Source organism: Grampus griseus (genome assembly GCF_964374135.1).
Source record: "Grampus griseus genome assembly, chromosome: 4".
Taxonomy (NCBI): Eukaryota; Metazoa; Chordata; class Mammalia; order Artiodactyla; family Delphinidae; genus Grampus; species Grampus griseus.
The window spans coordinates 91802814-91829022 of NC_138997.1; the positions used below are offsets into that span (position 1 = coordinate 91802814).

At 37.8% G+C, this 26209-nt stretch overlaps 1 protein-coding gene across 5 annotated transcripts in view; it reads right to left on the reverse strand.

Moving 5' to 3' along the window:
* LOC309821885 (recombining binding protein suppressor of hairless) overlaps positions 1-26209 on the reverse strand; it is a 231627-nt gene that overhangs the window by 57603 nt on the left and 147815 nt on the right. For 2 of the 5 annotated variants that reach the window (XM_082653428.1, XM_082653427.1), the window contains exon 2: positions 16693-16875. The exons of the other annotated variants lie outside the window; for them this stretch is intronic. In XM_082653428.1, coding sequence (XP_082509554.1) covers positions 16693-16709 — 17 coding nt within the window. In that variant the 5' untranslated portion in view covers positions 16710-16875. The remainder of the gene's footprint in view (positions 1-16692; positions 16876-26209) is intronic. 5 annotated transcript variants of the gene reach the window in all.

The following is a 26209-nucleotide window of genomic DNA, read 5'->3' on the forward strand; positions in this document are numbered from 1 at the left end:
TGTTTAAAATGGTAAATTTTATGTTTTATATATATTCTGCCGCTCAAGTAGTACATTTAGTTTTGCTTAAACTATGGCTTAGTGAGGGATAATAGCTCAGCTTTGAGGGGTATCCTATGTTACTGCCTGGTTAGGTGGCGGCAGCTGTCCAGTAACTTAGAAAAAAACAAACAAGTGGGTGCCACAACAAACAAAAGAAAACCATGAGGAGTATATGTACATATATAAAAATGGTTTCTACTACCATCAAGGCAAAGATACAAAAGGAAAGAGAGAAATCTGTCCTAGAATCTACACCTCCCAAGGTAGCGCAGCCCAGAAAGCATGCAAACAATCCATCGAAGACTGTTTGGGGCTGAACATCTCCCATGGAAAATGCCAAGTGATCATGGAAAGCAGCTTGTACATGAGATGAAATCACATAGTTTTTGTCATTGCACCCCCCCATTACTTCTCACCCCCACCTCAAATTATAAGCAGTGAAGATCTTTTTTCTCCACAAAACTTCTGCCAAATATGTTAAGGGTGTCAGTTCTCTGAAGTCATTTGAAAATTCTTTGCAGGAAGAAAGAAATCTGATATTAATCAGAAGTTATTAATTTTCTCTCATCTTTTGAAATGCTCTTTCCAATCCTAGTGAGACTTTTAAAAAAAAAGGAAGGAAAAAAAAGCCAATAAAAGTAAATGGGGCTTTTTCCCCCCTTATGCCCTTACCTAAAATGAAATTTAGAAAGCCATAGATAATAACTATCCATAATAGGATTTCTTCACCTGTTCTCCTTGGGTCCTATTCTTGAAAAGGTATGCAACATTTAGTGTGTAGTTCATTTATCTAGGAAGGGATCCAGTTACCTATATGCTAACCACTGTTCAGGACAGGTGTTTGGCACTGAGAGATCAGATCCCCAAGAAGTTACCATCAATGGTTTCTGGTAGGGAAGCTTGACTATAGCAGAAAGGGCCAAAGAGATTTTTAGTGGGGAAGGATATAAGGAAGATGAATAAGTTACATTTCAGGAGACCTCTCAAAGTAAGTTCTTGACTCCATGGAATAAACAAACTATGGAAAAATAGGTGATTTTCAGTTAAAAAAGAAAGCTACTAAGTCAAAAGACTTTGCAATTTTAAAGCTGGGCTCTATATTGATTCCTAACACCCTAGAAATAAAAATTTCCAAGTAACTGTTGAGGAATCAAAGGATTAAACTTGGTAGAGAGAAACCAGGCATTGTACTACTTAGCTCCCATCACACGGAAAGTATGAGTAGAAAAAAATATTTCCCTGTAAAAGTTAGGTCCAGTGGACCTCTCTCTAAATTAATTGATTCAGCCTGTGGAATGAAATAGCCTCAGAAGCAACATCATGCAATGAGGTGGTACATGAAGGCCCAAGACTTTTCCTTAATGAAAGTACACCTGAGAATATAGTGATACTGATAAACCATCGACAACAGTTTAAAATACATGCTTGTTGACTTGAGATTATTACTGCACATGTTCAAAAGTAGTAAGAACGCTATACCCCCCCAAATGTGTATACATGGGTACCAAAAGACATCTACAACAATGTCCACAGCATCATCAGACATAATAACCACAATCAGAAACTCAAATGACCACTGTCAAAGGATCAAATAAATTATAGAATAATCATACAATAGAGTGCTATTCAGTAATGAAAGTGAACAAATTATCATTACATATGCAATAATGTTGATTACTAGCAAAACAAGTCAGATTCAAAAAGGTACAAGAATTGTATGGTTCTATTTATATGAAATTCAAAACAAAAAAAGCAAAACTAATCTACTGTACTCACAAGAATACAGGTTACCTTTGAGAGGGAGGTACAGACACTAGGAGGAGCTATAAGAAGGGTCCCTGAAGAGCTAGTAATATTCTGTAACTTCATCTGTGCAATGGTCACCCATGTATATTCACTTTGTGAAAATTTACTTTATTGTACATTTATGATTTGTGTGCTTTGCTCTTCTGTAGGTATATTACTTTAATTGATAAATATATTTCTAGATATATAAATATCTAAGTTTCTTGAATGAATGGATGGTTTTGAAAAAAAGTTCTTTCCTAGACTTTATTCCTATTGTCTTCAAATTGTATTTTAACATCAAAATTTAGAAGCCAGTGATTTCTAGTCCTCGGCTATACCATTCCCGAATGTATGTATTTCATATCAAGAAAGGTTAGTATAAGGGTATAAGTCCTGACAAAATTGGTCTTCTTCTCTCCATCCAAACTGCAGATCAGAATTTACAATCTCCTCTCCTAATTAGTAGGCAAAAAATCAGGATCAACTATGGTCCTCTGTTGGGGCAAACCTATTCCAGAGTAGGCACTTAAAAAAAAAAAAAATCACTAATTATGCAGTGTCACAGAAAAAGGTTGAATGTGTACTAGGATTAGAATCTTCCTATTTGTTAATTTTTAAACTGGCTTCCTATGCCTCCCTCAACTAAAACCAAGATGAAGAAGAAGGATAGAGAGAGTGGCATAATTAATTGTTTTCCTACAGTCTCACTCCTTTGTTCTTTCATTAACATTTAACATATTAAAGTGCCTACTGTATGTTAGGCACTGTAGTAGACACTTGGAATGTACAACAGAAAATAAGAAACATGATCCCTATGCAGACAGAATACACTACAACAGCAGGATCAGGCTATGCACTGTGCATGCATATCTCACTTCACACACACACGTCAATCTTATTAAGGTAGGTGCTATTATCCGCATTACAAGATCAGCTTAGAAACCACCTTGCCCAAATTGACACAATGATAAATTTGGTTTAAAATGTAACTAGAGAGATAGCCTCATCCACCACAGTGCAGATAGCAGAAGCAAGAACTACAATCCTGCAGCCTGTGGAACAAAAACCACATTCACAGAAAGATAGACAAGATGAAAAGGCAGAGGGCTATGTACCAGATGAAGGAAGAAGATAAAACCCCAGAAAAACAACTAAATGAAGTGGAGATAGGAAACCTTCCAGAAAAAGAATTCAGAATAATGATAGTGAAGATGATCCAGGACCTCAGAAAAAGAATGGAGGCAAAGATCGAGAAGATGCAAGAAATGTTTAACAAAGGTCTAGAAGAATTAAAGAACAAACAAACAGAGATGAACAATACAATAACTGAAATGAAAAATACACTAGAAGGAATCAATAGCAGAATAACTGAGGCAGAAGAACGGATAAGTGACCTGGAAGACAGATGGTGGAATTAACTGCTGCAGAACAGAATAAAGAAAAAAGAATTAAAAGAAATAAAGACAGCCTAAGAGACCTCTGGGACATTAAACACAACAACATTCACATTATAGGGGTACAAGAAGGGAAGAGAGAGAGAAAGGACCCGAGAAAATATTTGAAGAGATTATAGTCGAAAACTTCCCTAACATGGGAAAGGAAACAGCCACCCAAGTCCAGGAAGTGCAGACTCCCATACAGGATAAACCCAAGAAGAAACATGCCGAGACACACAGTAATCAAATTGGCAAAAATTAAAGACAAAGAAAAATTATTGAAAGCAGCAAGGGAAAAACAACAAATAACATACAAGGGAACTTCCATAAGGTTAACACCTGATTTCTCAGCAGAAACTCTACAAACCAGAAGGGAGTGGCATGACATATTTAAAGTGATGAAAAGGAAGAACCTACAACCAAGATTACTCTACCCGGCAAGGATCTCATTCAGAGCCGATGGAGAAATCAAAAGCTTTACAGACAAGCAAAAGCTAAGAGAATTCAGCACCAACAAACCAGCTCTACAACAAATGCTAAAGGAACTTCTCTAAGTGGGAAACACAAGAGAAGAAAAGGACCTACAAAAACAAACCCAAAACAATTAAGAAAATGGTAATAGGAACATACATATAGATAATTACCTTAAACGTGAATGGATTAAATGCTCCAACCAAAAGACAAAGGCTTGCTGAATGGATACAAAAACAAGACCCATATATATGCTGTCTACAAGAGACCCACTTCAGACCTAGGGACACATACAGACTGAAAGTGAGGGGATGGGAAAATATATTCCATGCAAAAAGAAATCAAAAGAAAGCTGGAGTAGCAATACTCATATCAGATAAAATAGACTTTAAAATAAAGAATGTTACAAGAGACAAGGAAGGACACTACACAATGATCGAGGGATCAATCCAAGAAGAAGATATAACAATTATAAATATATATGCACCCAACATAGGAGCACCTCAACACATAAGGCAACTGCTAACAGCTCTAAAAGAGGAAATGGACAGTAACACAATAGTGGGGGACCATAACACCTCACTTATACCAATGGACAGATCATCCAAACAGAAAATTAATAAGGAAACACAAGCTTTAAATGCAACAACAGACCAGATAGATTTAATTGATATTTATAGAACATTCTATCCAAAAACCACAGATTACACTTTCTTCTCAAGTGCGCACAGAGCATTCTCCAGGATAGATCACGTCTTGGGTCACAAATCAAGCCTCAGTAAATTTAAGAAAACTGAAATCATATCAAGCGTCTTTTTTGACCACAACGCTATGAGATTAGAAATCAATTACAGGGGAAAAAACCGTAAAAAACACAAACACAAGGAGGCTAAACAATACGTTACTAAATAACTGAAGAAATCCAAGAGGAAATCAAAAAATACCTAGAGACAAATGACAATGAAAACACGACGATCCAAAACCTATGGGATGCAGCAAAAGCAGGTCTAAGAGGGAAGCTTATAGCTATACAAGCCTACCTCAAGAAACAAGAAAAATCTCAAATAAACAATATAACGTTACACTTAAAGGAACTAGAGAAAGAAGAACAATCAAAACCCAAAGTTAGCAGAAGGAAAGAAATCATAAAGATCAGAGCAGAAATAAATGAAACAGAAACAAAGAAAACAATAGCAAAGATCAATAAAACCAAAAGCTGGTTCTTTGAGAAGATAAACAAAATTGATAAACCATTAGCCAGACTCATCAAGAAAAAGAGGGAGAGGACTCAAATCAATAGAATTAGAAATGAAAGAAGAAATCACAACTGATACTGCAGAAATACAAAGGATTTTAAGAGATTACTACAAACAATTATATGCCAATAAAATGGACAACCTGGAAGAAATCAACAAATTCTTAGAAAGGTACAACCTTCCAAGACTGAACAAGGAAGAAAGAGAAAATATGAACAGACCAATCACAAGTAATGAAATTGAAACTGTGATTAGAAATCTTCCAACAGGGCTTCCCTGGTGGCGCAGTGGTTGAGAGTCCACCTGCCGATGCAGGGGACACGGGTTCGTGCCCCAGTCCGGAAGGATCCCACATGCCGCGGAGCGGCTGGGCCCGTGAGCCATGGCCGCTGAGCCTGCGCGTCCGGAGCCTGTGCTCCACAACGGGAGAGGCCACAACAGTGAGAGGCTCGCATACCGGAGAAAAAAAAAAAAAAAATCTTCCCAACAAACAGAAGTCCAGGACCAGATGGCTTCACAGGTGAATTCTATCAAACATTTAGAGAAGGGCTAACACCCATCCTTCTCAAACTCTTCCAAAAAACTGCAGAGGGAGGAAAACTCCCAACTCAACATAATAAAGGTCATATACGACAAATCCACAGCAAACATCATTCTCAATGGTGAAAAACTGAAAGCATTTCCTCTAAGATCAGGAACAAGACAAGGACGTCCACCCTCGCCACTATTATTCAACACAGTTTTGGAAGTCCTAGCCACGGCAATCAGAGAAGAAAAAGAAATAAAAGGAATACAAATTGGAAAAGGAGAAGTAAAACTGTCACTGATTGCAGATGACATGATACTATACAGAGAATCCTAAAGATGCTACCAGAAAACTACTAGAGCTAATCAATGAATTTGGTAAAGCTGCAGGATACAAAATTAATGCACAGAAATCTCTTGCATTCCTATACACTAATGATGAAAAATCTGAAAGAGAAATGAAGGAAACACTCCCATTTACCATTGCAACAAAAAGAATAAAATACCTAGGAATAAATCTACCTAAGGAGGCAAAAGACCTGTAGGCAGAAAACTATAAGACACTGTTGAAAGAAATTAAAGATGATACCAACAGATGGAGAAATATACCATGTTCTTGGATTGGAAGAATCAATATTGTGAAAATGACTATACTACTCAAAGCAATCTACAGATTCAATGCAACCCCTATCAAATCACCAATGGCATTTTTTACAGAACTAGAACAAAAAATTCTTAAAATTTGTATGGAGACACAAAAGACCCCAAATAGCCAAAGCAGTCTTGAGGGAAAAAAAGGGAGCTGGAGGAATCAGACTCCCTGACATCAGACTATACTACAAAGCTACTGTAATCAAGACAATATGGTACTGGCAGAAAAACAAATATAGATCAATGGATCAGGATAGAAAGCCCAGAGATAAATCTATGCACCTATGGTCAACTAATCTATGACAAAGGAGGCAAGGATATATAATGGAGAAAAGACAGTCTCTTCAATAAGTGGTGCTGGGAAAACTGGAGAGCTACATGTAAAAGAATGAAATTAGAACACTCCCTAACACCATACACAAAAACAAACTCAAAATGGATTAGAGACCTAAATGCAAAACCAGACACTATAAAAGTCTTAGAGAAAAACATAGGAAGAACACTCTTTGACTTAAATAACAGCAAGATCTTTTTTGATCCACCTCCTAGAGTAATGGAAATAAAAATAAACAAATGGGACCTAAGGAAACTTAAAAGCTTTTGCAAAGCAAAGGAAACTACAAACAAGACGAAAAGACAACCCTCAGAATGGGAGAAAATATTGGCAAACGAATCAACAGACAAAGGGTTAATCTCCAAAATATACGAACAGCTCATGCAGCTCAATATTAAAAAAACAAACAACCCAATCAAAAAATGGGCAGAAGACCTAAATAGACATTTCTCCAAAGAAGACATACAGATAGCCAAGAAGCACATGAAAAGCTGCTCGACATCACTAATTATTAGAGAAATGCAAATCAAAAGTACAATGAGGTATCACCTCACAACAGTTAGAATAGGCATCATCAGAAAATCTACAAACAACAAATGCTGGAGAGGGTGTGGAGAAAAGGGAACCCTCTTGCAGTGTTGGTGAGAATGTAAATTGATACAGCCACTATGGAGAGCAGTATGGAGGTTCCTTAAAAAACTAAAAACAGAATTACCATATCACCCACCAATCCCACTACTAGGCATATACCCAGAGAAAACCATAATTCAAAAAGACACATGCACCCCAATGTTCATTGCAGCACTATTTACAATAGCCAGGTCATGGAAGCAACATAAATGCCCATCGACAGATGAATGGATGAACAAGATGTGGTACATATATACAATAGAATATAACTCAGCCACAAAAAGGAACGAAATTGGGTCATTTGTAGAGACTGGATGCATCTAGAGACTGTCATACAGAGTGAAGTAAGTCAGGAAGAAGAAAACAAATATCATATATTAACGCATATATGTGGAACCTAGAAAAATGGTACAGATGAACCAGTTTGCAGGGCAGAAACAGAGACACAGATGTAGAGAACAAACGTATGGAAACCAAGGGGGGAAAGCAGGGGGTTGGGGGTGGTGGTGTGATGAACTGGGAGATTGGGATTGGCATGTATACACTGATGTATATAAAATGGATGACTAATAAGAACCTACTGTATAAAAAAATAAAATAATATTCAAAAAAAAATGTAACTAGAGTATAATGTCCATGATTTTCCATGTAGTCTGCAGTAAGATAGAATTTAATTACACTTCAATTCTGGATACTAACATATGCAGAGGTATGAATATAAAAATTATGAAAAGATTATTAAATGTACTAACTGACCCTAAACGTTTCTATGCTATAGTATAGACCCGTTTTGCTTCAGTGAGGGGTCAACAAAAAACGTGAAAGGAAACCTTTCATTACACTCCCAATACTTCCGCTACTGACTAAATTTTATAATTGTAAAGGATAATTTTTTCTTTGATTACTAGAAAGTGAAAAAATATTTTCTAAAGCTATAAATGCATATAATTGAGGCAGTCTAAAGACATCTGCTGTGGGAGCATACCTTAGCTATTGCATAAACAGACACACATGTTCACGCATATCTGTAGGTCAAATTTTTGATGATTACTCTTTCGTATTCCCTGCACAAAGACAATATGTTATATTGTTCATGTGATAGTGTCTACCCTATCAATCATAATTTCACAAAGTACATTTTTTTTTCTGAGTTGAAAAGGACCAAGAATACGTAGAAAATTCAATTTTCTAAAAATTATAAAGACAGTACCAGCCCAATCTCTATCAAACCATTTTTTGGCCAATTTCTTAAATAGCCAAACCTCTAGGATACAGTTTGGTATTCTAAAATATTTGAATTCTGCAGTGCATCTGCCTTTTATTATAATTTTTTTTGCTGTACGCAGGCCTCTCACCGTTGTGGCCCCTCCCGTTGCGCAGCACAGGCTCCGGACGCGCAGGCTCAGCGGCCATGGCTCACGGGCCCAGCCGCTCCGCGGCATGTGGGATCCTTCCGGACTGGGGCACGAACCCGTGTCCCCTGCATCGGCAGGCGGACTCTCAGCCACTGCGCCACCAGGGAAGCCCCTATTTCCCTTTTAAATAACACAGACCAGAACATTTATGGATGTGTAACCAAAATAAGGTCTAATTCATAAAGGAAAGACTACGATTCAGGTTTACAAGGAGTTAAGAAGCCTGTCCCTAAGGGAAAAAAATAAAAGATGGCAATTATCATTTTAAAACATGCAAAATAGGACAGTGAAGGGAGACTATTCAATAAACAAAAATAATAAGGTGGTCAAAATTCGTATATTCAGAATAGGGAAGAAAAGATTTCCAGAACGTTTTTTATAACACCACTGCATGAATAAGGAAATGCCTTTCTGCTTGAGTGTTTATACCCAAAACAATACATTTCTTTTGAACCGTAACTTAACCTTCTGTTATCACATCATGTTATAACGATCAAACCTAATTTTTGTGGTAAAGCCAAAAACCACTCTGAAGAAGTGGTCTTAACCACAATTCAAAGCTTAAAGAATGGCTTTTCTGCCAAACCTTATCTGAGCCATTAACCTGTCGTGCTTTCATACACTGCTAGGACCAAAAAGGCAGGCCCAGCAGCTAGCATCTGCTCAGGCAAGCCTCACAAGGAGGGGCCATGGGGCTCTGCAAGGGGAATACACAACACGGGCACGGAGGTTGATGGTACAAAATCTGGCAGCAAACTGCTTTGCCTTGGGTGGTACAATAGGCAGCCTAATATTTCAACAACCATCTGAGGATCCTTGGCTCGGCACAGGCAAAAGAAAGATTCTGAATTGAGAATCACCATAAAGTGATTAAAAGTATAGACCATGAGTAAATTATAGTAGTAAAACACTAGAACAGGAGGCAAAAGCCTTGGGATTTGATAGCAGCAATGAGGAAAACAAGTCTATACTCTTAGCAGGTGTAGACTTAACTGTCACAGTTTGGGCCATTCATGCTATATATTTACTTGGTATTTTGCTGTGCTATGAGTTCAAATTATGTAAAGCTGTTGTGTTACAAATTTACTAGTTAACTGGCTAGTCAACTGCCCCTAACATCAGCTGTCTAACTAGAAAATATGAGGGCACAGTTTTTCTTTAAAGATGAGCTGCTCGGGCTTCCCTGGTAGCGCAGTGGTTGAGAGTCCGCCTGCCGATGCAGGGGACACGGGTTCGTGCCCCGGTCCAGGAAGATCCCACATGCCGCGGAGCGGCTGGGCCCGTGAGCCATGGCCGCTGAGCCTGCGCGTCCGGAGCCTGTGTTCCGCAACGGGAGGGGCCACACAACAGTGAGAGGCCCGCGTACGGAAAAAAAAAAAAAAAAAGATGAGTTGCTCCATTGCAGCAGCTAATTCTTAACATTCCTTTCTAACCAACTTCTACACATGCATGTTCCCTAAAGACACTATGGTCTCTCTTCTCTACAGTACTAGTATTATTGACCTCTTCCCCTCATTCTTGCCTTCCATCACAAGCAATTCACTGACAAATGCTATCAGCTGCATTCCCAAATTATCTTCTATATCTCCACTCCCTGATTCCATAAGGTTAGATGAAGCTCTTATTACAACTTTTATATCCATAGCATCCTAAACTGGCCTCATGCAGTAAAACAGACAAGCACATAAAAACAAACAGAATATATCCACTTATATATGCTCTCATTTAACTCTCATTAACAATTCTGATAGGCATTATTTCAAACTTAGAAGGGAAAACTGAAGCTTAAAGTCACAAGGTAGGACTTTCCTCTGTTTCTGATTACACACTGACCATACTAGGATTGAAGATTACATATAAATATATAAGGAAGCCATAGCCTAGTCTTTAAACCACTTTACTTTGCCTTCGCAAAATAATTGTTTTTCCCCCAATTTTAACTTCTATTTGCTTTTATCCATTAAACAAACCACCTATCATATGAAAATTTATTTAAATGTTTCAGAAAAATCACTTCTTAACTTGTAAACTATTTCTCAGCAAACCAGAACTGCTGATTCTCAAGGATGAAACGCTGTAGTAATCCAACTAGGGAAAACGGAACGATGCCACATTTAAATAAACCAGGAAAATCTGACTGTGTTAACAGCTCTAGGAATTAGTCAAATCTAGAGCCTTTAAAGAATTATAAGTATCCCAGTAACGAAGAAAATGCCAACCTGTTTCCATAATAAACTGAAGATGCACAGGGGATTTTTTTAGGCTGTAACTTTTATGCTGGACAAATTTGTTTTAATGGCATTAGTGTACATTAGAGAAATATGCCCAACACTATAAGCATGTATTGTTCATAATTAAAATTGACTCAACTGCATAAAATATTAAGTTTTCAAATGCAATTCTGTACACAGTGTGTGCTCACTAAGCGAATGAACCATAATAATAGCAAGTCATCTTGCTAAAAGGATAACAAAACAGTCATGAAATCGTAGCTCTTAAACTATAATATTATTTAGACCAACTATTTTGAATTAACAAATGATTATGAACAAACTGATCTGAAATGTCTAAGTTATTTTCTACAGTGGAGGAAAAAATTATAAATGGTCCACCAAACGAGTTCATACTAACTTCACAAATTTTATAAGAGAAAAAGGAATTAACTATTTTACCAAGTCCAAAGAGTTAAAACGATGATTAATTTCCTCACCCTAATGAAACTGTCTACTTTTCCCATAAAGAATGCCCTGCAAAGACACCATGCTATAGGTAATTACTGTTACTCGCACTACAACAGCAATGTAGTTTAATGTGGTATGCTGACACTTCAAAAAAGTGATAATCCATGTTGTTGGCAGATTCTATTAGGAAGTGGTATCAAGATCTAAATGGGGCTACAAACAATACAGCCGAAAAGAGGTCCTTAGAAGTTTATGTTCTTTCATGTAATTTTGTTGAGTCTAAAACTAATTGCTAGGAAAACTTACATACACCAGGTGTAAGTCTTCAGCAATTTCACGCAGGCAATTTTTTTATTGTTTTTCTGTGGTACGCGGGTACGCGGGGCTCTCACTGTTGTGGCCTCTCCCGTTGCAGAGCACAGGCTCCGGACGCGCAGGCTCAGCGGCCATGGCTCACGGACCCAGCCTCTCTGCAGCATGTGGGATCTTCCTGGACCAGGGCACGAACCCGTGTCCCCTGCATCGTCAGGCGGACTCTCAACCATGCGCCACCAAGGAAGCCCGAAAACATCTTTTTAAATACTCTCAAAGAATCTAACCTTCATTCTTAGAGAGTGTTTTTGACTTGTTTTCAGTAACCAAAAGTATACTGGAGCGATATCTAACAGCTGACCCAGTAATTTATAACATGCTCTTTCTTCTAATCCTAGACCTGCGGTTGGGGTGCTGCCTCCGGTCAGTTCTCTCAGTTCTTGGCCAATTAAACTAGAAGGTAGTTTAGTTTCTTCCTAAACTACACTTCAGGGACTTCCCTGGTGGTCCAGTGGCTAAGACTCCGTGCTCCCAGTGCAGGGGGCCCAGGTTCAATCCCTGGTCAGGGAACTAGATCCCATGTGCCGCAACTAAAGATCCCGCATGCTGCAACTAACAAAAGATCCCACTTGCAACAACTAAGATCCTGCCTACCACAACTAAGACCCGGCACAGCCAAATAAATCAATAAATATTTTTTAAAATAAAAAAAAAACTACGCTTTAGGAGGAAAAATCTTTGAAAGAAAAAGATGACAAGCTGCTCTTGTGCGTTATGATAACCAAAGTAAAAGGAACACAGTTGTGCACAAACAAATGCCACAAAGTGACAACATGAAACCTTGCACTCAACAGGATAAGCAGCATGAGGCAGAAAGTGATGACGCTGGAAGTAAATATGACTGAAATAATGATGAAAAGCTAAGCAATGCTACTGATAAGAGGAGAAAAGGTTGGACAGTCTGGAAGAAGACCAGGTTGGGGTGGGGGTGGGGGGACACTTGGGGAAACAGTAATAGAAAAAAGGGATTCAACTCTCCCATTCTCTGAATCCACAGGTTCTTGTTCCCTGCCCGCATCACTAGCAACAGTATGTCTTTACGCACTGACGCAAAGACAAGCCACCAACGTGAAGGCAGTTAACCCATGGGGCGGAAGGGAGGTGGGATTTCTTTACCTATCTTCTGTAATTCCAAAAGATAATCTCTAGGTTTAATACATCATAATTCAGAGCAGGAACATATATGTTTTTGACTCAATTTCCAAGAACTTGCAGAGAAACATGAATTGTACTTATTATCTTTTGGCCTCTTATTTTGGCAAAGATTTTTATCCATTGTTCAACTCCCGAGTGTAGAAAACTAATGTACAAATTCCATTGTTGTGAAACAATTTACCAGAAATCTTCATTCTCTAATTGTTTTCTAGGAAGGAGGAAACTGTATTTCAAACACAATCTTAAAACATGAATATGCTGATACTGTACTAATCTGAAGCTTTACTTTTTAAAAAATATTCACCAGAAACTCTGTGATCATCTTCAATATATCTGTAAAGCAAATATCTGCTGTTATGAGGATACTGGAATAGGCAGAGGCATTAATCCAAGAAAAATAAAATTTTAAATATTATCAAAATCCTCACAAAAACAGAAGTTCTAACATTTGACTACCTTAAATATTTGTGACGTATCTAATTTAAGGTTAATTTTTTTGGCAACAGTAAACTTTTATATTTACCTTCTGAAGTAAAAAAGTACCTGGTATATGAAAAAGTCCTAAGATACAAGGAATGGGAAAATGAAGTGGGTGGATTTTAGTATGTATCATCAGTTTTTTGGTACTTTTTAATTGCATGGGTCATTTTCATCAATGCAAAGAAAGTAAATTCCTTCACAACTAGGAAATATTATAAATTTCTTACCTATGAGCTTTTAAATATTTACGAGGGCAAGCAAGCAAGAAAACACACACACATACACACACCCCAAATAACACAACAAAAAACAAGGTTTCATAGCTAACTGTTTCCTACTGTCAGAGAGAAAACTACTGAGCTAACAATCCTGTTTTAGATATCTGAAGTCTTCTCTGGCTGAGGTCAGTTTGGCAATATGGATTTATAAGACTGAGTGCCATACAGTTTCCCAGATGATCATTAACAGAACTTAGGTCTGCAATACAGTACACATACATACCCTCAAAACAAGAGTTTTACAGAACTATACCATATGATCCATTCATGGCATTTCCTATCCTGTTTTTTTCTGCTTCATATAATTTGCAGGGTGGGGGGGAGTAGGGGAGGATAGCAACTTATTGAATTGACTCCAGAATGGGCTACCACTGGCAGTTTGAAAACCACTGATCTATGAGTTGATTAACACATTAACAGAATGCATGCCAAGGGGCAGTTTACTAGATTACTCTACTTGATAAAATATCCTTAGTTAATGCCACTCATCAGCTGCTGCTATTATGTTCCCCTTTTCTCCCTGCTCCTTAGATATTCTCCTGTAACGCAAAGCATGGTAGGAAGATCCTTGAAGATGATATAGAGAATATGGCATACCATTAGAAGCCACAGACTGGAACCTATCCTGGTCGCTTTTTCTCAGCAAGGAAAAACAATATAAACCTAATACCACATCTCAGGGACATCTGTGACTATGGGAGGCATACACTGAGTGGAACCAAAACGATCCAAGCAACATACACATAAATGTGCATATATCTTGTTTATTTCAGCTTTTTTAAAAAAATGAAACAAGTTTTTTTAAAAAATGCTCTTTTCTACATTCACTGCACTGATTTTATTTTCTATTACAATACATGTCTTAATGCTGATCATAACCCCCACTAAATCGAGTTCTTAACCAACTAAATCGAGTTCTTGACCCACTAGTGAATGGGCTGAAACCTGCAATTTGAAAAACACAGCTTTAAAGGACACACAAATCGACCTAGCAGGATATGAGGACCAGAGATAAATTACCAGTCTCCAGTGGCCACCTTCTTTCACTGATGAGAAAAAAGCTCAAACAATTGAAAACATTAGTCAAAGAGTGATTGTTTATTTAACTCTAGGAAGATCATAGAAGAAAGTATAAGATTCAAGAAAATAAATAATGTAATAGCATCTCACCCCGCAGAAAAGAGGTTCCTGATCTGGCATTTAATAATCATCATCAGGCTTCCCTGGTGGCGCAGTGGTTGGGAATCCACCTGCCAATGTGAGGGACATGGGTTCGAGCCCTGGTCCAGGAAGATCCCACATGCTGCGGAGCAACTAAGCCCGTGTGCCACAACTACTGAGCCTGTGCTCTAGAGCCCACAAGCCACAACTACTGAAGCCCACGCGCCTAGAGCCCGTGCTCTGCAACAAGAGAAGCCACTGCAATGAGAAGCTCGTGCACCACAACGAAGTCACTCGCCGCAACTAGAGAAAGCCCGCAGGCAGCAACAAAGACCTAACGCAGCCAAAAATAAATAAAATAAAATAAATTTAAAAATAAATAAATAAAAATAATCATCACTGTTAATCTAACACTGGCTTCTTGCATGCTCAATCCTACACTAAATGTGTATGGAATTTATTTATATATATGTGTGTGTATATATACATATAAACACACACATATAATGCAATATATAATTACGGTATTATATTTTTAATACACAAGTTTATTTTTTTTCCAGATCATTCTTTCAACCTGTCAAAACAAAAAAAGTAGTGCCAGATTTGAAACACAGATCAGCTGGCCGCAGAATCTAAGCTCTTAACCACCAAGCTATAAACTCTTCCAAAGAGAAAGGAGTTCCCAAATCTGGCTGTGCATCAAGAATCCTCTGTGGCATTAAAACAAAACAAACAGATGCCCAAGTACTACCCTAAAAAGAGATTTTTTTTTTTAAGTTGAAGTAGCAAATATTATGGAGAAATATATTTTGTAAACAATGTATCAAATACCGTCTCCAACCAAAGAAACCATCTTTTTGGAGAGTAGACACTGTTGTATTGGACATAAAATACCTGGTTGAACTTGGTTAACAGGCAGCTGACTTCACCTTGAAACTTGATTCACTGTCATTATAGACCAGAATTTAATATAAAGCAGTTTTGTCTTAGGTTTAATAACTAAATTCCATTAATAATTTAACTGCTGACATGTCAAGAGGATCTTAACATAAGGTAGACTGATAAAAATTACAGGCTGCACCAAAGTATTTCTATTACACTTATATATCCATGATTTAAACATCTATCTTCCCAACATGTTTTCCTTCATTACCTAAAAGATAAAGAATTTTGAACCCGATGTAACTTTATGAACTCAGCATTCTCCCTGGGCTGATTCACTTCCACTACCCCAAGAAAACATCCAGTAGCAAGCAAACAGTACAAAATTAGGTTTCCAAGGTTTCCAATAATTAAGAAATGGTTTTGACTACATCACTCAAATAAAATGTTATGAACACAAAAACTTTAAAGATTTTTGATGGTTAAGTGGGTAATATGAAGCCTAGAATTACCACTACTAGCAACCGCAAGTAACAGTGGGACTACATACCACAAACACATGAAAGATTAACTGTATACATATGGTGGTGAAGAGACAACAATCACAGTATTAGTAAAGGATTACTCATTTTCCTCTCAGTAAAAATTCTTTGTAAAAGACAAAAACAAGCACAAACTATAAATGGTCCAAGTAAAAATTATTTCGTTTGGTCAAATTAATACTCCAACTGAAGAACTGTATCCAATTATTTCCTGTTCAGGCTACCATGAAATGACAGCACTACAGAGAAACTAGTCTATCATGTAAACCAGAAAGATAATTACAGACTAACATATGAATAATCACTAAACTATTTCGTGAAAGAAACTATAGCCCATTACTATTAAAATCTAGCAAAAATATCTACCCTAGTGTCTCCTATAACCATATCTCAAAGGGGGGTGGGAAATCACTCAACAAGCTTGTGATACATGGTTTTTTTACAACAAAAAATACTTTTGCCATAACTCCATAACCACATCTGCAATCTAAATATTAAAATATCTTAAAATATGCAATAATTAAATATAGAACCATGAGTGTTCACTCTACACATGACCTTGGGGCCGCTGGAAGATTTCTAAAGCATACCTTTTAATCCACGCCATGGTACTTCAAGAACATGTTAAGGTAAGCCACAGGCTGGAACACTTCGATGCACCTCAAAACACCTCAGCCAGTTTATCTGTATCATTCTCCTTTCCTTTTGAGATCATAATGGTTCCGAAGAACTATAATGCTTCCATTGGAATGACAGTTTCATAATTTCAATGACTTAAAAACAAAAACAAAAAATAAGAACTTAAGTGTTGGTATGTTAAGCCACTAGTGAGTGCACTGTGTTAATTGCTGCCACGGCTAAGAAAAACAAAGCAGCTACTGCTACTACCACGTAACATTTTTAATATGACCCTGATGTGAATGAGGAGGAGTACATGCTTAGTGGTCAGAGTGACAGCCCTTGCTTTATAGAGATCTATCCAAAGCCCACAAATCTCTTTACCCCAACTGATTCTTCAGTTTTCTTCTCAAGGAATGAAAATAACCTAAAAGACAGGTCTGAATACTTGGTAGGTGCCAGGTTCACCTCTGACCAACTATTCTGTGTTGAATGAGAGCTGGAAATCACCCACACACCTGCATAAAAGGGAACTCATTAATAGACACAACAGGGATTCCTTCAAACAATGCCCCTTCTGGTGTTAATATTACTGAATCATTTTAATTCCATGGAAGTCATTAAACTGTAAAAAGTTACAGTTTCTAAAGCTTACTTCTATGAAGAGCATGCAGATAAATGAACAGATCCATGGCTAACTATCAGGTTTTAGTGTTTCTCTGTGATTGCCTTGACAGGTTACCTGATTCCTCCTTCCTCCTCATCCCACTCCACCTTTCTTACATAAAAACATTAAAAACACTTCATTACTTAAATGATACAGTAAGAAGTCTATGTATCACATTTTAAATCTAAGAATTCATTCTACTTCTGCTTCAAGTTTGGCACTCTATAGTTACAAGAAAGAACGAATACTCAACCTACACAAAGGAAGTAAAACTGATAAATTATCAGTAATACACATACATTTATGTCATAAAGCAGTTAACATTACTTTAGGATGACTGATAGGAAACTTTTAATAAAAGCAAGCAATAAAAGGGGCTTCCAAGGAAAGAAAGTAGCTGGGAGAGGTTTGTTATACTCTGGGTTTATGGGGCAGCTCGTGCAAAGGTTAATAGACAAGGAATGGCAGACAACAAAGTTTCCCAGCTAGAGCTAAAAAGTACGTGCTAAAGACAAAGAGAAATTATTTCCTGTTTGAAAGGGTAGATTCAACTGATGAAAACATTTCAGGTCCACTGTCAGAAAAATTACATATTCCTGAGATTTAGATTTATTGCAGGTTGTAGGGAATACAGACTACAAAATGTAGGTCACTCTTCAGAAAGCTGGTAATAGTGGCATAATTGGGAAAATACTAATGAAGAACAGAAACAAGGGCCCTGGTCCAATGAAATCACTGTAGCCACAACCATCTTTAAAACTGATCATTTTACCGCTTTAGTGCAACTCCCCGACCCTTCCCCCTCCAGCTTAAAACCTTCCAAAGGCTCTATATGTGTTACAACCTCCTGGGAGGAAACACACATTGTTTCCTACACTCTGTTCCTCCATGTTTCCTACACTCTGTTCCTCCAAATAAACTCTGGACTATCAGGTTAATGTTCCTGAAGTACAGTTCCTCCCTTGCACATAAAGAATGATGTTAATCACTGGGAAACAAGGCAGGATATAAATACATTAGATAATAAAGGAAAGAATAAAAGCCTAGGTCTGTAACACTTACTCATTATCTCATTTAATTTTTCATAACGCCATTTTACAGAGGAGAAAACTGACACTCTGTGGTCAAGTGACTGACCAAAGAAAACACGCAATATGAGAAAAGAACTAGGCCTTCAATCTAGACCCTCTAGCTGGAATTTCAACACTTGTTCTATGCAACATTGTTGTAAAATATTGCTGGAGGAAGGAGGTGGTATTGGGGCTAACATTTGTTGACAATATGCCAAGAATCATGCTAGGGACTTAATGGTATTTTATTTCATCCTGATTTACCACTCATAAGACTGACTAGTTGCCTCCTTTTACAGGTGAGGAGATTCAGGCTCATAGACATTTAAGCATTAATCTGTTCAACATAATGCATCTGAGACTGAAAGAGGTTGGTCAGATATTGTCTCATATGTCCAACCCTAAAACTCACACTCACGTTGCTTTGCCAATCTATCTCCCAGAAGCAATCAGAAGAAATCAAATCCAAACTTGTTTTATTTTTCAACCTGGCTGATCTAACAATAATCTAATTTTATAAATGCTGATGACTCAAAATGTAGTCAGTGTATATAAACAGATTTTTTAGCTATGGTTTAACAAGAGACTATATGCACATTCACTAAAGCCACTAAGAAGGCTTAGAATCATATTTAATAACTCAAATCAGAAAGTTCATTTGATTCTTACAAATGAGATCCAGTTTTTTCATGAAGTTATGCACTTGAAGATCTTTTAAAACTGACTTGTAAATCATGGTAGTTATCAATATAAATTTTAGTTGACAAAACAAAAATAAGCATAGAAGTTATTTTCCTTAAGAGGGTGCACTACCATGTTTCCCATGGACTGCTGTTACCAGTCCTTAGCCTCATGGAAAGCAAACCATTTATTAGGTGAGGGAGGTGAGGCCATTCAGTCAGATTATCAGTAATTAAAAAAAAAAAAGAGAGAGAGAGCAAGCAGATGGTCAGCTCTCTACAATGCTTCAAACCATGTTAAAATAAGAGTAACAAAAAGCACTGGAAAAATTCCCCAAATTAAGGACAGGAAACTCCTAAGTAACTTCAAATTTGAACAGAATCCAGCACTCACGTTGCATTCCAAAACTGCCTGCAGAAGCGATCAACAGAACTACTATACCAGTGTTTTTGGTAACAAGTTAGATGACTCAAAGAAACCATTTTTTAAATTGCTGAAACAGAATTTTGCAGAATTACCATATTTAAGGGTTCAAAACTGTTACAGGAAGAAATTAAATAGTCATTTAACAAATCTTCATCAGGGACTTCCCTGGTGGCGCAGTGGTTAAGAATCCGCCTCACAATGCAGGGGACGTGGGTTTGATCCCTGGTCTGGGAAGATCCCACATGCTGTGGAGCAACTAAACCCGTGCACCACAACTACTGAGCCTGAGCGCCAGAGCCCACAACCCACAACTACTGAAGCCCACACACTGCAACTACTGAAGCCCGCGTGCTGCAACTACTGAAGCCCCGTGCCTAGAGCCCGTGCTCCGCCACAAGAGAAGCCACCGCAATGAGAAGCCCGAGTGCCAAAACGAAGGGTAGCCCCTGTTCGCTGCAACTAGAGAAAGCCCACACGCAGCAACAAAGACCCAATGCGGCCGAAAAAAAACCCGAGAAATTCTGATGCCCAACTACATACCTTTTTTTTAATAAATATATTTATTTTTTATTTACTTATGTTTGGCTGTGTTGAGTCTTCATTGCTGTGCACAGGCTTTCTCTAGTTGCGGCGAGCAGGGGCTACTCTTCGTTGCGGTCTGCAGACTCCTCATTGAGGTGGCTTCTCTTATTGTGGAGCATGGGCTCTAGGCACGCGGGCTTCAGTAGTAGTTGTGGTGCCTGGGCTCAGTAGTTGTGGCTCGCGGATTTTAGAGCACAGGCTCATCAGTTGTGGTGCAAGGGCTTAGTTGCTCCGCAGCATGTGGGATCTCCCTGGACCAGGTCTGGAACCCGTGTTCCCTGCATTGGCAGGCGGAGTCTTAACCACCGTACCACCAGGGAAGTCCCCCAACTACATAACTTTAATTTCAAAATTAATGTGTATTAAAACTCTATGCAAAAAAAAAACTCTATGCAATTGTCTACAAAACATTTCACTTCTTTTGGAAGAGACAGAAATACATTTTCATGACAGTTGTTACGGCCTCCTTCACTATGTTGTGTCCAAATTGGGTAGCTTTTGTCTTTCATCTCTGTAAAACTATTATCTAACCACCAAAGCCTGGAACACAATTGGCACTCAGGACTTAAGCATGTGAAAATGTTATAAACCCCATTTGGGACACACAACTGACAGCTAAATACAGAACGCTCGTGATGGAGTGCTTGTCTCATGTGCTCTAAAATATGTTAGGCACACAAATATTCGAGTGATTTGAAGAAATTATTTAGAAATGGCTTATACATGCTGCAACAATATCAAGGACAACAGAGACTTTGAAAGAAGATGATTTAACATGGACACCATTTTTTGACTACTGAATTTTGTTTGTTTTGTTTCTGACTACTGAATTTATAATACACAATGATTATTAAGGTATAAGATCAGCACTGCTGCTAAAACATAAGCTTCAGGAATGTAATTAGAAACAAATGCCAGTAACTTCAAACTTCTATGCTTTTATAAACAGTCTCACATAGAAAGCTGAAATGACAATAATGAATGCATTCCAAGGCTCACTGCAATATTACCAAGCAAGGACTGGTAATTTCCAACAACACAGGAATAATTAAATCATGGCACATCCATATGATGGCAATAAGTCAGTAATGTTGACATTTATAACATGGTAATATTCTAATTATAAACATGGTTAGTTAACTATATATAGTGTTGGGACTTCCCTGGTGGTCCAGTGGTTAAGACTCCACGCTCCCAATGCAAGGGGCCCCGGTTCGACCCCCGATCAGGGAACTAGATCCTGCATGCCGCAACTAAAAGATCTCACACGTGGAAATGAAGATCCCACGTGCCGAGACTAAAACCTGGCACAGCCAGATAGATAAGATAGATAGATAGATAAATGGTGTTTTCTCACATTACATGTTGTGTGTGTGTGTATATATATATATGAAGTATAGAAAATTATAAATATATTTATAAGTATAAATATGTTAAGTTCCATAAGATCAAGAACCATTTCAAATGTATCGCCAGCATTTATCACAGTGACTTCACACAGCCGGCAATAAAGCTTGGTGGTTAGAAGAATGGACTCTGAATAGGCTTGGGTTTGAATCCCAGATCCATAACTTACCAATATATAACTCTGAGCAAGTTAATTAATCACTAGGTAACTTAGTTTCTCCTTTTGAGAAATTGGGATAAAAATTTCATGTAATAGGAGACAAGGGATCTAATATATGTAAATCCCTTAGAACAGTATCTGGCACATAGTGATGACTCAATGAATGGGGGTTGGGGAGGTATGGAGGAGAAACAGTAGATTCTCAAATACCCAAGTAAATGAATAGACATTATTTTTAAAACATACACAGAAATGTTAGTAGGCATATGCAAACATTAAACAGGGTTTTTCAAACTTTGCTAACCGCAACCAAAAGTAGGTTTTAACGTAACAGCCACACACACATTCTGGTAGATAAAATCTATTCTATTTTATATCATGAATTTACTTAAAATGCTGGTTGTAACCCAATAAATGGATTTCACAATTAGTGAATCACTTTCTAAATGATGGACTCACAAATAATTTCTCCTTTATTTTTATCCTGCCACTTTAACTTTTCTTAACAAGGAGCAAGAAAAATTAACTATTACATCAAAAACCTAAGGTCAGAAAATACTCCAGGTTGGGGAAAGGTGCAGGGGAGGGATAAATTAGGAGTTCAGGATTAACATATACACACTATTATATATACAATAGATAACCAATAAAGACCTACTGTATAGCACAAGGAACTCTGCTCAATGTTATGTGGCAGCCTGGATGGGAGGGGAGTCTGGGAGGGAATGGATACATGTATATGTATGGCTGAGTCACTTTGCTGTGCACCTGAAACTATCACAACATTATTAATTGGCTATATTCCAATATAAAATAAAAAGTAAAATAAATAAATAAGTAAAAATAAAATGGGGAAAAAAAAAAAGAATCTAAGGTCAGAAAATACTCCAGACTGGGGAAAGGTGGAGGGGAGGGATAAATCAGAAGTTTGGGATTAACATATACACACTACTATGTATACAGCAGATAAACAACAAGGACCTGCTATATAGCACAGGGAACTCCACTCAATATTCTGTAATAAACTAAATGGGAAAAGAATCTGAAAAAGAATAGATACATGTATATGTATAACTGACCCACTTTGCTGTACACCTGAAACTAACACAACATTGTAAATCAACTATACTCCCGTATAAAATAAAAATTTTAAAAATAATAAAAAAAATTTTTAAAAACTCCAGAAAAGGCTTTAATCTGTTATATATTTTTAGTTTTGTTTTATAGTCTTCCAAATTTTTTTTTTTTTAATTTATTTAATTTATTTATTTTTGGCTGCATTGGGTCTCTGTTGCTGCGCACGGCCTTTCTCTAGTTGTGGTGAGCGGGGGCTACTCTTCGTTGTGGTGTGCGGGCTTCTCATTGTGGTGGCTTCTCTTGTTGCCAAGCACGGGCTCTAGACACGCGGGCTCAGTAGTTGTGGCACACAGGCTTAGTTCCTCTGCGGCATGTGGGATCTTCCCGGACCAGGGCTCGAATCTGTGTCCCCTGCACTGGCAGGCGGATTCCTAACCACTGTGCCACCAGGGAAGCCCTTATTTACTCTTAAACCACCAGAAATCTCAATAGAAAACTTTAAAAGATCATCAAAAGGTGATACAAAAATTTGCCCCCTTTTAAAATATACCTAGGTAGACTTACTCGTGAAGTTTTGACAAAGGGAGAACGCAACATTAAGAGGTATGAAAGAAAAAAGGCTGCTGGGTTTGGTTTAATTGGACAACTGCTGGATCCTTCCTGATCCAGCTTCTGGTCTCCTCCTAGCCATACAAATAAAACATATGTTCTGGCCACACTGGAAATTTGTACATCTCTCAGAGGACACCATGGTGTTTCAGATCTCTGGACCTTCGCCCCACCCTCCCACATGCACAAACTGCAGGAGCAGTGGGTAAAACAGAATTTAACGTCACATGATATCGTTTAAAAGGAGAATATAAGAATAAAGGAGGGGGGCTTCCCTGGTGGCACAGTGGTTGAGAGTTCGCCTGCCGATGCAGGGGACACGGGTTCATGCCGTGGAGCGGCTGGGCCCGTGAGCCATGACCGCTAAGCCTGCGTGTCTGGAGCCTGTGCTCCGCAACGGGAGAGGCCACAACAGTGAGAGGCCCGCGTACCGCAAAAAAAAAAAAACACCAACAACAAAAAAGAATAAAGAAGGGAAAAAATGAAATAGGTGAGACTAGGAATGAGAAACAAAATTTTTTAATGTTTTTGGTGCCTGCAATAGATGACATTCTACATGCTGAGCTAAGTTAGTGGTTTTCCATAAATTCTCACAGGCTTATTATATAAAGATATTTTTAAGAAGAAAAATACTAAATACTGAATTGATGAAGCAACGTATTTTTAATTAGATACCATAATTTAGGGAATGTGTTCTACAGACACTTTAATTTTAAATGAATTTTGTCAACGAAGTACTTGTAAACAGTCTTGTTAAATAATGACAGAAAATTAACCATTGCTATTATCTAAAGTATGAAAATCACATATTCCAGGTATTTCAATTCTAAACTTGTTTTTGCCAGTGCTAATAAAGGTTTCAAATCTGGTTTGAGTAACTTTCCAAGAATCTTTCTGAGAATCATAAACTATTCTGATTCCATCGTAATAGTAAAGCTGTAACTCCTTTTCCAGCTAAACACTGGGGGCAAGGGAAAGTCAAGCACCTAAGAGGCTAACTGAAGATCAATGAGACCCACTGACTAAAAGACGCTTGACATCTAACAATTCTGGAAGATGGAATATTCAGCTAATTTTATTTCTGAGGAACTCCCAACTGGGGAAGCTCTTTTCTCAAAATGTATATCCTAAAATTTTCAGTAACAGCGTTATAAAAACTATCAAAGTGCCTGATGCTGCTGCTGCTCTTAAAGTGGCAAACATCCAGGGTGTCAATTGGCATATGCCTGAATTTTTTGCTAGAATTCTAGATGGCACAGTATGGACAGGTATAATTTGAATATAAATACACACATGTATACACACACACATATACACACACAACTATCTTTTTTCAAACAGATTAGTGTTAGCAAGTTGACCAAAGCTAGGAGGGTGGGGAACGTGGTAAGGGCGATGGAAGAACTACACTGTTCAAAAGTGCTGAGTAAAGGATGTTAAGGAAGGAAAAGTAGTAATACAGTAAATCAGCTCATAAAAACTACTATACATTTATTCAAAACAAGCAAATCAACAGAAGCTTCTTTCCTTTCTAGGATTTGAGAGGAAACTAAGGAAGAAATGCTAAAGAGTCTGAATCAAATTTACCTCTACTTTCTTTTTTATGTAAATATTTATAAAAATGGTTATGAGTGAATTCAGTTTCTCCATACCATTTTCTTTCTCCTTTGGTTTCACTGCTTAGGTCTCTTTTTGTTTAAAATAAAACGTAAATTTTGGTGGCTTGAAAAATAGTGTGGTCATGAGTATAAAGAATGTGCTGATCGAGTTCTGGGCTTGGGAGTCAGGCGTCATAGGTTAGAAACGCACTGGATATGTAACTTCTGACCAGTCACAACTTCTCTGTAGATAATAAGAGAATAATAAACTACAATATTAATGCTTAAATACTGCTTAAATGTGAAAGTACCTAGAACACTGCCCACCAGCGCAGGCATAAACATTTACTGACTCTGAAGGCACAATCTGATAATCAGTTACTGCTAATGTCACAATTCTAAAGCCAAAATAAAACATTTTCCTAAAAATTTTTTAATTTAATGTTCAATAAATACTTATGTTTAAGTTTTAAATTTTTCACACTTATGTTTATTTCAATTATGTGGATGATGATCCAATCTGTAGCTCTTAATTCATGCCTTCAAGCATTCTTTCTCTCGACAAATTCATTAGTTCAACAAATATTTGAACATCTACAATGTGTCAGCCCTTTTTTAAGTACTAAGGATACCTCACTGTACAGATAAGACCAAAACGCTTGGCAGCACAGTTTACGGTGTAACTAGAATGTCAGATAGTGGCAAATGCTACGGAGAGAAACAGAAGGAAAGGATAAGAAAGACAGGAGGTGAGGTGCAATTTTAAATAAGCCCTCAGTGAGGTAATATTCGAGCAAAGATCTGAAGGAGGTGATGAAAGGAGGAAGATTTCATGCAAAGGTAACAAAAAGTAGGTCCAAGAGCCCTAAAGCAGGAGTGTTTCAGCAAGGAACAGAGACTACAGGAGAGGCGTATCAGGAGACGAGAGGTTATGTGAGCTTGTGTGAGTACGGGTGGCGGTGTGCATGTACATGTTCAAGGGACACCACAGATCACGAAGGTCTTGAGCTTTTTACTCCAAATTTTGAGTCAAGGAAGATCAAGATCTAAGCAGAGGAAGATCAGCATGAATTGGCTGCTGAGCAGGGAAAGAGAAAAGGTATAAAGGGAAAAAGCAGTAGAGACCAGTTAAGAGGCTATGGTGACTATGTAGGTTAAAGATGAAAAAGTCTCACACAGGGTGGAAGCAGTGGGAAGTGTCACAGGTGATGA